This window comes from Silurus meridionalis, chromosome 10 (genome assembly GCF_014805685.1).
Source record: "Silurus meridionalis isolate SWU-2019-XX chromosome 10, ASM1480568v1, whole genome shotgun sequence".
NCBI classification, from domain to species: domain Eukaryota; kingdom Metazoa; phylum Chordata; class Actinopteri; order Siluriformes; family Siluridae; genus Silurus; species Silurus meridionalis.
This window is the reverse complement of record NC_060893.1, coordinates 22,948,384-22,963,357: the sequence shown is the minus strand read 5'-3', so window position 1 is coordinate 22,963,357 and position 14,974 is coordinate 22,948,384. Positions and strand designations below refer to the sequence as shown.

General features: G+C 41.4%; 1 protein-coding gene across 1 annotated transcript in view; it reads right to left on the bottom strand.

Annotated features, from left to right (window-relative positions):
- Nucleotides 1-4,489: 4,489 nt before the first annotated feature.
- Nucleotides 4,490-14,974, bottom strand: part of ctnna1 (catenin (cadherin-associated protein), alpha 1) — a 99,224-nt gene continuing 88,739 nt past the window's right edge. Inside the window, exons 17-18 of the mRNA XM_046858772.1 lie at nt 7,770-7,904; nt 4,490-5,312 (exon numbers count right to left, since the gene is read on the bottom strand). Coding sequence (XP_046714728.1) covers nt 5,022-5,312; nt 7,770-7,904 — 426 coding nt within the window. The 3' untranslated portion in view covers nt 4,490-5,021. The remainder of the gene's footprint in view (nt 5,313-7,769; nt 7,905-14,974) is intronic.

The following is a 14,974-nucleotide window of genomic DNA, read 5'->3' as shown; positions in this document are numbered from 1 at the left end:
TTTTATGCAGACAAAAATGCACATGGTTTAACATGTGTAATGAGTAATGTGTTTTTTTGATACTTTGTGAAAAAGATTCTTCGAATCAAATTGAATTGAATTGTGAACCCTGTAATGAACTAATAATGAGTATAATGTATGAGTGTAGTGTAATGTAATGAGTTAAATCATCACAAGAATGTATCATTACAATTAAAACTATTGGAGTAAATTTTGTGTCCAGCATGTTATAGCAAAGGTTCAAAAAAATAATAATAAAAAAAAAATCTATAAATATTCTATATATATGTGGACTTTTGGTTGTCACCCAGCTGTGGATGTCACCCCTTTGTCCTGAAGGTTTACTCTTCATGAAGTCTCAGGTATTTTTTTTTGTTGATGCCACAGTCACCACTTGCTCATTTATGACATTCAAATTTATGTTCGTATGTTCTTTATGTTCGGTTTGAGGACAATGTCCATTGCTTAAACTGTTATACATATAAAAGTGAACTGAATAAAATTAAAATAAAAATCTTGTAGAAAATACATACTGTAAACAAAGGTTTTAGAAATGGAAGTGTCTCAACAATTCAGTCCCAATAACACTCAAGTATAGTAAACAAAATTCAACTTGATTCCAGACCAATCAGGGAAAACTTCCTGAAAATCAAGCACACGATAAAACAAGAGTGCTATTAAAATAAATAAATAAATAAATAATAAAAATAGTGCATCTACAATACAGAGTGTTAGTATACAATACACATCCAGTAATAGCTATTAAGAGATATTGAGCAAGAAAGAACTTTTTATGTTCTTGGCTTTAGGTGTTAAATTAAAGCCTCTGGACACGGGAACGTCTTCTGAGAAGTTTAAAATGCTCTTTGTGGGATTTATGTGCCTGGATTTACCATCCAAGGCATTTTCATGCAGTAAAAAAGCCATTTCTGTGAGCATTGTGTGTGAGAGAAAGAAAGAGTGGTATAGAGAAAACCGACTCACACAATTTCCTACCTGCCTGAGGAACTGAGTCGTTCCCCCTCTCTCTCTCTCAGCCACCCTGACCTAATGAAATGTTTGTTTTCCACAGATTTTTGTGGTAAGAGCATTTCAGGAGCTCATGCTGCAGGTTTGTGACTGGACTAATTTAATGCCACGATGCTCCCAGCGCTCAGACACAGCAACTCTGTGGAGGTGCTCTCTAAAATAAAGAAAGAAAGAATAAACCCTTTTTCTGTATTAGGGTGTGATTTAGCCATGCCTCGGGCAGCACCATACCGAGGTCTAGCAGGACTGAGCTGACTTTCCCTGAAGGGACATGGCGAGACAAAAAACTCGACACAGGGTTTTACAAAACGCTAAATCAGGGCGATGTCAACTGGTGGGCTGTGGTGTGGATGAGGATCGAGCAAAGTGAAGTGAAGTGGAAAACTCTACTATAGCAGAGGATTTGGGGTTTTGTTGTTTTCTTACGTTGAGCAAATTTGTTTAGCAGAATTTCAACAGACCAGAGACTAACTACAGGGCTAAAGTCAGAAGTTACAAAGAGTAACATTATAAGGGTGTGTAAGTTAGCGAAGGCAATGTCCAATGCTGAATTATGCTCTGGCTCCATCCCAATGCTGTCTGGTGATGTAGCTTACAGCAGGATATGGCTATTATCTGCTGGATGTCCGAGTAGTGCTCCAAAAACAATGTGGGTTTCATAGATAATTGGAGCAGTTTTAAAGGCAAGGCTGGTCTGTTAGGGGGAGACGGTATCCATCCCACTCTTTAAGGTGCTGCTCTCATTTCTTGTGGTATAGGTCATAGTCTCAGAACAGCACCAGTTAACAGGTGACTGTCCAGAGCCAAGGCCAGGAAGCAGACAAACAGGCTAAACCCCCCCCCCCCGCCCCCCCAGGTATAGTTGCATACACCAACACCATCTGAATGGCAAAGGAGGCGGCGTCACAGATGTTAATAATAATAATAATCTAAGCGTCACACAAAATACTAATCACAAATGTAACACATTCTAAGTTCTTTACACCAACATAAAATATTTTAAAAAGTAGGTCTCGTCAGTCAATTCCATAAATTATTATTTATAGACCCCCAGGGTCCTACTCTGACCTTCTCATCGAATTTGCAGCTTTCATCACAAATTTAGCTTCTTCTTTAGACAAAGCAATTATTCATTAATAATTGTTGGTAACTTTAATAATTCATTTTGATAATCAGGAAGACTCGAAAAATAGAAGTCCATTCTAGATTCAGTAGGAATTATTCAGAATGTTATAGGACCCACTCATAGTGGTGACACAATCCTTATTTAATATTAACATTTGAATTCAATATAAAAAAAAATTTCATAATTCCACAGTCTATTTTAGCTCATTACTTCATCTCCTTTAACATCTGCCTCAGTCGCAGCGAGTCCTGCCGGAGTCCAAACTGCACAGTGACATTAACTTTTAACAGCAAGGACACATAATAATCCATACCCATCTCTTCCTGTCTCTCTCTCAAGTTAAACATTCTCCTGGGATACCAGTGACCACTGTTCCTGCCCCACTCCTCAGATCTGCCCACTTCATCCCGGCCTGGCACTGGATAGTGTTCTCTTCGACTGCAGGCCACTCGGTTTCTAATCAACAGTCTGGGGATCCGTGAAATTCCAGAGTAAGAACAGAAGCTTGAAGGATGGATTCAGACTCTTCTTAATGTTAACAGTCTGCTACACTGACTCAGGACTACAGTTTGTATCTGATCACCATCACTGCACCTCAGCATCGTTTATCTGTAATAAATGGATATTCAGTGCCACCCAGATGAGGATGTGGTTCCCCCTCAAGTCTGGTTCCTCTCAAGGTTTCTTCCTTATGCCATCTCAGGGAGTTTTTCCTTGTTTTAACTTACAATTATAAACAACCACTTTATTGATTCATCATCACAAGGGATAGAAAGGACGTCATGAATAAAAGTGTGTCGTATTGGAGGTTTTAATTTTGCCTCTTTTATAGATTTTTTTTTTTTGTAAAAATGGTAGAAAAAAAATGCAGCACGTTAATAAAAATTGAGCCATTAAAACGACGTGTTAATGCAGATTCATTTTGAATAAATATATCAATAAAACACACACATACACTGATCAGCATAACATTATGACCACCTGCCTTATACGGTGTTGGTCTCCTTTTTGCTGCTTAAACAGTCGTGACCCTTCGAGCATCAACAGCATGAACTTCTTCAGCAGTTTGACCTACAGGAGCTCGTCTGTTGGATCGGACCACACGGACCAGCCTTCGCTCCTCAAGTGCATCAATGGTCCTCGGCCGCCCGTGACCCTGTCGCCGGTTCACCACTGTTCCTTCCTTGGAGCACTTTTGATAGATACTGACCACTGCAGACCAGAAACATCCCACAAGAGCTGCAGTTTTGGAGATGCTCTGCCCCAGTCGTCTAGACGTCACAATTTGTCAAACTCGCTCAAATCCTTACACTCGCCCATTTTTCCTGCTTCTAACATCAACTTTGCTGCCTGATAAATAAATCCACTCACTAACAGGTGTCATGATGATGGTCAGTGTTAAAAATCAGTGTTAATCACTTTACCGCTCATAATGTTATTTCGAGGTTATACCTGGTGGGTGTAAATAAAAAATTAATAAATGGACAAAAACGATGTGGAATCATTGTATTTTTTATTTTATTTTGTAATTAAACGATACAACCTGTACCAAAAAAAAAAAAAAAAAAAAGAATAAAAATCAAATTAGTTCACAGCAAAGCAGAAAAACACACAAAAAAACGTGATTTTAATAAAATCGCAAATGAAGTTTGAACCCGAACTACTCCAGCATTCTTTACCCTTCACTTTCACTCAATCCTCTTCTTTATAATCACAATGAGATATCAGCGCTAACATTCGCCCTTTCAATGACTCTTTGAGCATCTTTCCGGTCCCATGTTGCCATTGGTTACACACTTCAAGCAAAAAAATAAAATAAAAATATATATATAAAATCCACCATCACAAGCAATGAAGTCGAGATGAGAACATTATTCATTAAAAAAAAAAAAAAAAGGAACACTGAACATTACAGTCGGAGCCACAGGGGGAGATTTAGAGAGGTGTGTGTGTGTGTGTGTGTGTGTGTGTGTGTGTGTGTGTGTGTGTGTGTGTGTGGAATGCAGATAGGCAGAGCAGTGTGTTGAGGGCCCAATTTCAGCATGGATGCTCTCACTTGAGCAACGACTTCTCTCGCTCGGGTTTTTCTTGGTGTTATTTATTTTGCAGCTCCGACTTTACGCGAGTGTTTAAAAGGTAAGGCGCCGATCGGCTGTTTAACGAGTGGAAGAAGGTCCTGAATTGAAACGAAAGGTCAGGAGGAATGATGAAATGAAGGCAAAAAAAAATGATCTAACCATCGAACAGTTTCTAGCGTAAGCAACGATTTCGTAAAAAATACACAATATAATACGAACATCTCAAAAGCTCCTTTTAGTGTTTTAGATCAAATGGTTAATATAAAACTATTTATTTGTGGAAAAATATGAGTAAAGAAAAACAGGATAGGATTCAAAAACAGGACAGGATTCTCGCTTTGGTCTCGATTCTAAAGCTGTCCTGTGGAGAGTGTGGAATTATTGTGTGTTTGTGTGTGTGTGTGTGTGTTTTTGCATAGGTCTGAGACTAGAACACGTCTGGAATTATGAAATAACGCTAGAACACAACTAAATATTCAAGAAGAAGTTTAAAAAGTTCCCTCATCCATTTTTTAGTAAAAGGAGATAAAGAAGAAGAGGAGGAGGAGGAGGAGGCTGGGGTGTGAAGGAGGCACGTGTGGTATAAATAGACACGGGAGGAGATAAAGGTGCGGTTTTTGAACGCGGGCAGGGGAAGAGCGAGCCGCGTGGACGAATCTACAGCAGTGGTTTAGAGCGGATCGTCCTGCACAGCTGACACACGCCTCGTCCAGCTTGTTCTAGTCGTTTTCCAGATCTGATCACGGAGCGGGTTCGGGGACTGCGCGAGTGGACGAGACCGGTGCTGATTAGATGCTATCCATGGCCTTGAATTCGCTCAGGGCCTGCACCGGGTTGATGTGCTTCTTCTGAGACGATCTCTTCACCCGGTTGGTCTGGCCGTCGTCCTGCTTCTCGCGCTTCACCAGGGGTTTCTTCTCGGGAGCCTTCATCTTCCAGGAGATGGCCGGCATGTTGAGGTTCTGCATGCCCTGGGACTTTTGGTACTTGGTGGATGCCACGTAGGAGGCCTTCACCGTGGACACCACGGCGTTCATCAGGTTCTTGGCTGCTTGGATCAGAGACATGGCGCTGTCCAGCTGAGGAACGACACAAACCAGGAGGTTAGGAGGCGTGAACTAGACGCAGCGTTATAGAAGAACAGATGAGGGTTCTACAGTTTACATTCGCAAACGAGGCCCCGGGTTTATCCCAATCAATTTAACTCAATGTTTCAAACTATGTAGAAATTTCTTTCATCATTACACACATTAAACCTGAACTACTGCAGATCTTCATCACAATAAAGCACACTGAAGTCACATCCATTCATCAGCATTACTGCACATTTCACCCAATACTGGTACACGCTACTCTTTCCACAGGGCTCAGAGCACAGCGCCACACTCAGGTACAGTACCATAAAGGGAAAGAGAGGAAGAACCATAAAGAAGAAAAATATTTATCACCACTTTATCTCAAGCTGCTTAGAGAAAGATCTAAAAATAAAATTTCATTAAAGTGAGAGGGGGAAAAAAGGAGAGAGAGGGTGGAGGAAATGGAAAAAAAAGAAAGAATGGGGAAGTGAGGAAGGCAGAAATCAGAAAGGGGTGGAAGCAACGATAGATGGAAAGGAAGGAAGGAAAAAGAGGAGGAAGGGAAGGAGGAATGCAAGAAAAGGGTTACAAGGGAAAGAAAGAAGTGAGGAGGAAAGGAAGGAGGGTAGGAAACAAAACAAAATGGGGAAAGGTGTTAAAAAAAAAGAAAAAGAGCAGTGCTCAGAGAGAAAGGAGAAAGACAGAAAGAGAGAGAGAGAGAGAAAGAAAGGAAGAGAGAGAGAGAGAGAAGAGAGAGAGAGAGAGAGAGAGAGAGAGAAGAGAGAGAGAGAGATGTATAGAGAGTAATAAGAGCATCGGAAAGAGAGAGAGAGAGAGAGAGAGAGAGAGTAATAAGAGCATCAGAAAGAGAGAGAGAGAGAGTGTATAGACGGAGTAATAAGAGCATCAGAAAGAGAGAGAGAGAGAGAGAGAGAGAGAGAGAGAGAGAGAGAGAGAGAGGTGTATAGACGGAGTAATAAGAGCATCAGAGAGAGAGAGAGATGTATAGAGAGTAATAAGAGCATCAGAGAGAGAGAGAGAGAGAGAGGTGTATAGACGGAGTAATAAGAGCATCAGAGAGAGAGAGAGAGAGAGAGAGAGAGAGAGAGAGAGAGAGAGAGAGAGAGAGAGAGAGAGAGAGGTGTATAGACGGAGTAATAAGAGCATCAGAGAGAGAGAGAGAGAGAGAGAGAGAGAGAGAGAGAGAGAGAGGTGTATAGACGAGTAATAAGAGCATCAGAGAGAGAGAGAGAGAGAGAGAGAGAGAGAGAGAGAGAGATGTATAGATGGAGTAATAAGAGCATCAGAGAGAGAGAGAGAGAGAGAGAGAGAGAGAGAGATGTATAGATGGAGTAATAAGAGCATCGGAAAGAGAGAGAGAGAGAGAGAGAGAGAGAGAGAGAGAGAGATGTATAGACGGAGTAATAAGAGCATCAGAAAGAGAGAGAGAGAGAGAGAGAGAGAGAGAGGTGTATAGATGGAGTAATAAGAGCATCAGAGAGAGAGAGAGAGAGAGAGAGAGAGAGAGAGAGAGAGAGAGAGATGTATAGATGGAGTAATAAGAGCATCGAAAGAGAGAGAGAGAGAGAGAGAGAGAGAGAGAGAGATGTATAGATGGAGTAATAAGAGCATCGGAAAGAGAGAGAGAGAGAGAGAGAGAGAGAGAGAGAGAGAGAGAGGTGTATAGACGGAGTAATAAGAGCATCAGAAAGAGAGAAACATCTGTACTGCACATTATTATTAGCGACAGCAGTATTTATTTTAATCTATTGTTAAAGAATAATTGAAAAGTAACTTTTGCAGAACAATAATTTTTACCAGATTTAAATAATAAGATGCAGAATTGATGTATTTATAACTTTACTATAAAAAATAAAAAACACGACATTACTGTAATCCATTATATTGAACAGTAAAACCTGACAGCTGCAGGTAACATACAGAGCTGTGTGTAAATAAACCCCACGTCGTGCTGCTATTCTGTGTGTGTGTGTGTGTGTGTGTGTGTGTGTGTGTCCGCTGTAACAGGATCGAGGGCACTGAATCTAATTGGGGTTATAAAACATGTAAAGGCGAGACTGGAGGCGATGACGGCGTAAGCGCACTAATAAAAGCCCCGTGTGATGTGCAGTTCAGCCCAGACGAGGGGGAGCTGATTATTATACGCCTCCCCGTCCTCTGCCAGACACATCAAACCTCAGACCTCAAACCTTCACCTGCCGGCGTGAAAGCAGTTACTCGTCTATAATATTAAAGTCAACACAACTGGAGTGAAAGCAGGAAAGCTGAGTGGCGGCCGGTCGCCATGGTGACGTGTGCTAATTCGGCAGCGTGACTTTAATGCGACCTCGAGGTCACCAAATTTATCATGAGAAGAAGAAGAAATAAATCTGATCATATGTGTGTAGAAGTAGAAAACGCTTGCAGAAGATGGAGATGATGTAGATGATGTGGACTCACCCCGGACACGACGAGCTCTCCGCCCAGGTTCTGCACTTCGGCCTTCACCTTGCTGCAGATGTTCAGCTGGTGACAGTAGAGAGCGATACGCTGCAGGTAGGCCAACAGGTCCTGCTTGCATGTTGAGTCGGGACACTGAGAGAGAGAGAGAGAGAGAGAGAGAGAGAGAGAGACATGCATCTAATTCACCGTCTCTCATCTACTATACTGTATTTCTGCAGGGTTGCAAAATTGTAGGAATTTTCAAGACTGGAAACTTTGCATGGGAATAAACTAGAAATGTGCAAAATTGCAGGTTATCCTAGAACAGCGAAAAATTAAATGTAGTTCTAATTAAAATCTTGCAGGATCATTTTTAAAACAAATAAAACTAATTTATTTTCACAGACACACACTAACTGCAGTGTCATAGTATAACCAAATTATACTATGACATTTCCCTAAATGGCTGATTAATTCCCATTAATTCCTGAAAAATTTCCAGAAATGCAGCTCTTGTTATTACAATAGATTAGTCCTACAATGGCACCGTTTTTATATATTTGTAGTCTTTGATCATTTTCACTACAGGTTGTTTTCTGTAAAGATCTACGTTCCTGACCAATAAAAAAAGACCAGCGAGTGTCTCTTGGTGCACAGACATGATCCCTAAAGCGCTTCACTGTCCGGGAGGGGGATTTAGTTGTTAAAATTCAGGGCGGTGTCGTGTCACAAGAACGCCAATTTCACGTGTACACGCCTAAAAGCCGATGGAAGTGGTGTGCCGCGCGTGTTTGTTATATCAGATCTGGAGGTTTGGTGAACGGATAGTTTTTTTCGGCAAAGCCGAGCGTGCGTCCTAAAGGTCCCAATTTACTGCAGACGGCGTGTCGTCTCCCCGAGAGCGACGTATACACAGACTCTATTCAGAAGTAGTGAACACCTGACCGTGTGATAAGTTTCTCTCATCTCGTTCCACATTTGTGCTGATAATGAGCTCCAATCTTCTGGAAAGATGTTCAAGATTTTTTGGGAAATTTGTGCAGAGTCCTTCATCCACAAAAGTGTTAGCAAATGTCATGAACTGATGGAGGTGAGATGAAGAGGTGTTCGATACGGATTTTCCACAACTTCCAACCCATGTAAAGCCGATCTTCATTGGAGATGGCTTTGTGCACAGAGGCATTAAGAAGTCTGGGTCTCCAAGTTCAAGCGAGAAGAAAATCTCATGCTAGGATTTGGCCCTGCACGGAGGAGCATCTGGGCATTAAAATCAGACTGAATAAAAATGGCCGCCTGTAAATATACAGGTTCTTTATGAACTAGCAGGTTGTAAAATAAAAAGACGAGTGGGTTTCCTCGGTCACGGCAGGATACAGACGCATGGAGAACATCTCTCCTGTACATCTCGAGCACTTACACCAACACTACGAACAGGCAGGACTGAGGTGCTTATTCATAATTTAATCAGACTGCACACTGGGCTGCGTCTCCGTTCCAGCTTTGAGATTTGCTGATATAACGGGTTTGCAGAGAGAAATACGGCGTTAGGAAGAATAAACGGGGTGTACAGACATCAGGGGAGGAGGAGGAGAAAGATGTAGAGTATTTCAGTGCAGAAACAGAGCCAGAAAATGAAAAGGTCAGAGAAAAAGATGGAAAAAACTGAAAATACAGAAGAGAACAAGCGAAACAAAGAGCTAAAAGAAAGAAAGAGGAAAACAAATGGAGGTAGAGAGAAAAGAACAAAGAACAGAAAGAGTGACTGTCTCACTCAAGGAAAGAGAAAGTGAGAAGTGTGAAAGAATGAGCGCAAATAAAAGGAGTGAGTTTCTGTCTCGCTCAAAGAGAAAGATAGAGAAAATGAGGGAGTATGAGTGAGTGAGTGAGAGTGAGAGAGAAATAATGCAAGCAAGAGAGAAACTACGTGCATGCAAGAGAAGGAAAAGGCAAGAGACAATGCTAAAAAGAGGGAATGATGGAGAGAAAATTAGTGAAAGAACGAGAAAGAGAGAAACAAATAAAAATGAGCGAATACGAGAACGCCAAAAAAAAAAAGAATGCAAAGAAATGAGAGCGAGAAAGCAAGAAAGAGAGAATGTGAGAATAAGAAGAGAGAGAGAGAGATAGAATGAGAGAGCGCACTCTAACTTTATTTAAACCTCCAGCACTGGAGCATTTTATTTCTTGAAAGTGGCTGCTGTTAATTAGAAAAAAGCTGCCAATACGCTAAAGACTTTACAACACAAACACCATTAAGGCCACTGCCCTGACACACACACACACACACACACACACACACACACACACACACACACACACACACACACACACACACACACGCGTGTATATAACGCTGCAGTGGGGATGACCGAGTCGTACAGACGAAACCCCTCAGAGGAGAATAGAACACAGCAGGACTGGTATGAAGACCAATGTGGGTGGTGATCATTTGTTTAAGCAGCCTATCAGTGGAGTCATGTGATTACACAAAGACACGCCCCCGAAACCTTTTTTATGCAGATATTGTAAGTCATTAGTCCTGGATGTTACTGAGTGCTGACTGGACGCTCTGCGAGTCCTGAGTAAAACTATGAAATTAGGTTTTCCGCGTAGCAGTGGAGCGCAAAATGCTGATGTTGGTGTTAAACGGATGCGGTGAAGGAACCAGGCCTCAGGACTGCATTAGGTCATGTTTGATCTCATGGGCTTCTCTTCTCTTCTCCTCTCCTCTTCTCTTCTCCCATTACTAATAGAAAAAGCTAAATTATATCAATCACAGCGCTGCCTTCCTGCCTGTCAGAGAAATCTCACCTAGAGTTTACTTATTAGAGGTGAGGAGAGGAGAAGAGAGGAGAGGAGAGAGAAGAGTAGAGAGGAGAAGAGAGGTGGAGAGGACGGTGTGTTGAAATGGACACAGTGCAGCATGCTAATGAGGGAAGGGGCTTGTGCTGAAAGCAGCACTTGTGCACATCGGCTCTGAACAGTACACCGCACTGCCTCGACCTCTCACACACACACACACACACACACACACACACACACACACACACACACACACACACACACACACACACACACACACAGCTGTACCCGACACCAAATTGAGATTTAACATGACGTACATAAAAACAGAGCAAATCAAACACACGGTTTGGTCAACAGTATTGAGACACCAGCATTTTCCCTCCATATGCAGATGCTGGAGCATGAATTTTTCCCTTCACTTGAACTGAGAGACCCAAACCTGTTCCAGCATGACAACACAAACCCTGTGCACAAAGCCAGCTACAAGATCATCATCTACTATAGGGATAAATATGAACACTGACTGCATCCCAGTCCTCCTCATCTCACCTACATCAGTCCCTGACTAACACATTTGAGAAGAGTAGAAGTTCTTCTAACAGCAAATAGGGACAGGATATGCAATATGATGTTCAAAACATGCACACAATCTTATGGTCAGAAGCATAGACTGATTTAAACACCGATTCAAATGCAATTGCAAAACAGAACCAAAAAAAAGGGGGGTAATGAAAATGTGTTCACAATGTAGATTCAAAATATATAAATTGGAAAGAAAATGCAATACAAAAAAATTAAATATCTTTGACCAAACAAATCTTTTTCTTCCACTAAATAAATTACTTAAAAAAAAAAAAAAAAGAGAGCGAGAGCGATACAGACAGACAGGTGTACAGAGATAGATAGATAGATATATATATATAGATATATATATATATAGATAGAGATAGATAGAGATAGATAGAGATAGATAGATAGATAGATAGAGATAGATAGATAGATAGATAGATAGATAGATAGATAGATAGAGATAGATAGATAGATAGATAGAGAGAGAGAGAGAGAGAGAGAGAGAGAGAGAGAGAGAGAGAGAGAGAGATAGAAAAAGATAGATACAGCCAAAGAGAGACAGACAGGTAAGGATAGATTTATACAGACAAAGAAACAGAGGTACAGAAGGATAGATACAGACAGATCGAGATTGATAGAGATATAGATACAGACAGACAGATAAATAAGGAAAAGATACAGACAGACAGGTATAGAAGAATAGAGACAGACTAAGAGGTATAGAAGGATAGAGACAGACAGACAGGTATAGAAGGATAGAGACAGGCAGGTATAGAAGGATAGAGATGGACAGACAGACAGGCAGGTATAGAAGGATAGAGACGGACAGACAGACAGGCAGGTATAGAAGGATAGAGACGGACAGACAGACAGGCAGGTATAGAAGGATAGAGATGGACAGACAGACAGGCAGGTATAGAAGGATAGAGACGGACAGACAGACAGGCAGGTATAGAAGGATAGAGAAGGACAGACAGACAGGCAGGTATAGAAGGATAGAGAAGGACAGACAGACAGGCAGGTATAGAAGGATACAGACAGACAGACATAGAAGGATAGAGACAGACAGACAGACAGACATAGAAGGATAGAGACAGACAGACAGACAGACATAGAAGGATAGAGACAGACAGACAGACAAGTATAGAAGGATAAAGACAGACAGACAGACAAGTATAGAAGGATAGAGACAGACAAGTATAGAAGGATAGAGACAGACAGACAGACAGACAAGTATAGAAGGATAGAGACAGACAGACAGACAGGTATAGAAGGATAGAGACAGACAGAAGTATAGAAGGATAGAGACGGACAGACAGACAGGTATAGAAGGATAGAGACAGACAGAAGTATAGAAGGATAGAGACAGACAGACAGACAAGTATAGAAGGATAGCGACAAACAGACAGGTATAGAAGGATAGAGACAGACAGAAGTATAGAAGGATAGAGACGGACAGACAGACATAGAAGGATAGAGACAGACAGACAGACATAGAAGGATAGAGACAGACAGAATTTAAAGTACCAGTTTTACCATAAGCTGCTATTAATAAAATCAAAAAGCAAAAACATTTCTAAAAAAATAAAAAAGGTATAAATTCCATAAAAACATTTGAAAGACATTGTGGGGAAGTCTCAGGTGGGAATGGAAGACTGAAGAACCCTGAGAAGAAGAGTATAGTTTGTCTGGAGCAACATGTTGGCGATTTATCCGATTCCACAAGAGGGATTATATTTTATCTGGGCGACCCTGAACCCCTGCCAGGATAAAGCTGTTCCTGAAGATAAATGAATAAAGAAATGTGTTTTGAAAGCGTGGTGCTCCTACATCCACGTGTGAACGTGCGATGGGGATTAATAGCGCTGCTATGGTGTGAGGGTGAAGAGGCCGGGGTGAGGGGAAACGCAGCCTGTGTGTTGCTTTGCGATGAAATAAAGTGAGCCGCAATAACGCACCGGCTACACGCGAGCCGCGAGCTGCGGCGCGATGATGATCAGCGCTTACCGGGTCGTTAACTCGCTTGATGAAGTTGCAGCGAATGGTTTTTAGAAACAGTTAAAATGACGGCAGGGCGTTATTACCCCACCCACCCCCTTTCTCTCTCTCTCACACACACACTCACACACACACACACACACACACACACACACACACACACACACACACACACACAGGTTCCTCCTTTACTCGCATCTCATTAGAATTGTTCAGCTTTCAGAAACGAAACACTCGAGCAGATCCAGATGATGATTTGACAGCTGCTTAAGTAAAGGAAGACGTTGCACATTTCTGGACTTCGGCATTAAAAAACCCGGTGCTGTAAAAATGAGTGAGAAGGTTGAAGTGCGTCGCAGTAAATGCCACTCGGCCCGATGAACGGGCGCAGGGGCAATAACACGACGCTGACCTTCAGCACGCGCGCACACACACGAGAGAAAATGCCAGTCCACCCTGAATTCACCATCTCATTATCCGTATTATTCGCTCGATCCTATTGTCGGTCTGTTCGTCGTCTACACAACACTTCAGTAATATATTCTTTTGTTTTGGTTCCGCCCGAAGGCCGATGCAGAGACGATTTTAACGGCTAAATATGAACCGGATTGCTGCACAAGTCACATCAGAGGCGAGAGGTAATAAAGTACTACATCATAGTACTTGAGATTTTTGGTCCAAATGTGTGTAACTTTTACCATCTCTGAACTACATACAGACAATCTGATATTATGGAAATGTCCTACCAGTACGTCAGTTCTGATTGGTCAGTGTGTTTCTCTCACTCTGATATACGGACAAATGTTTGGTGGACACCCTGTGCTCCTGTGAACATCTTATCTCACTCCACATCCACCCCACTTGCTGCAATAATCAGCTCCACTCTTCTGGGAAAATGTTCCACTAAATGTTGGTGTGTTTATGGAGATTTTGGTCTTTCTTGTCTGATGTAGGTGAGGTGAGTTCAATAGGATTGAGGTCAGAGCTCTAGCTGGCATTATAACAGGTTTTGGGTCCCCAACTTTGTGGAAAAAAAAAAACCATGGCTGGATAAACCAGGTGTCCCAATACTTCTGCTCATCGCTAAAACCTTTTAAAGAAGAGCATGTAATCTATTTTCCTCCAAAGGAAACTGCATTCACAGGAGGAGTCTGTGCTTTGTAACACTTTTCAGACGTCTTTGGCATTTCAAGCGAGAAGATACGAAGCGGTAGTGAAGTACAGTAATTGTTGGCGATTTGCTGCGCGAGAAAGAAATTTATAAAATGTATTATTATTTTTTACACTTTCCAGCGGAGCCGTTTTACTCCGAGAACATTTACCCAGACAGAGCAAACATGAGAAGAAAAAAACTCTACATTTCGTCAAAACCTGAGCCAAATGAAATATCAGTCAGAACTGGAAGTTAAATGTCAGGAGATCGGCGCGTGAGAGGAAAAACGTTAATTATGTCGAACATGAGCGCTTTCATGCTTCTTCACCTGACTGCACTCAATTCTAGCCTTAGTATGGATATGAAGAGACAGACCTGTTTTTTTTTTTTTTACTTTATATATATAAAAAAAAAAGTTTAGCATAGGCGATTTTAGAAGGTAAACAGCTCAAAAATGCTATTTTATGTTTATGGTACTGTATTAACATTTCATTTCATTTTATAATTAATAATTATATTTGTATTAATACATTTTTATTATTTCAACAATTGAAAACAATTCCCTATAAGTTTGTGGTCTATGGTGCTTTCCACAAGACACCGGGAAAATCAGACAAACTACCGTAATTTCCGGACTACACTGAAACTAATGAACTTTTTAACGAAAGACACTAAATGCAATATGTTGCGCTTCTAT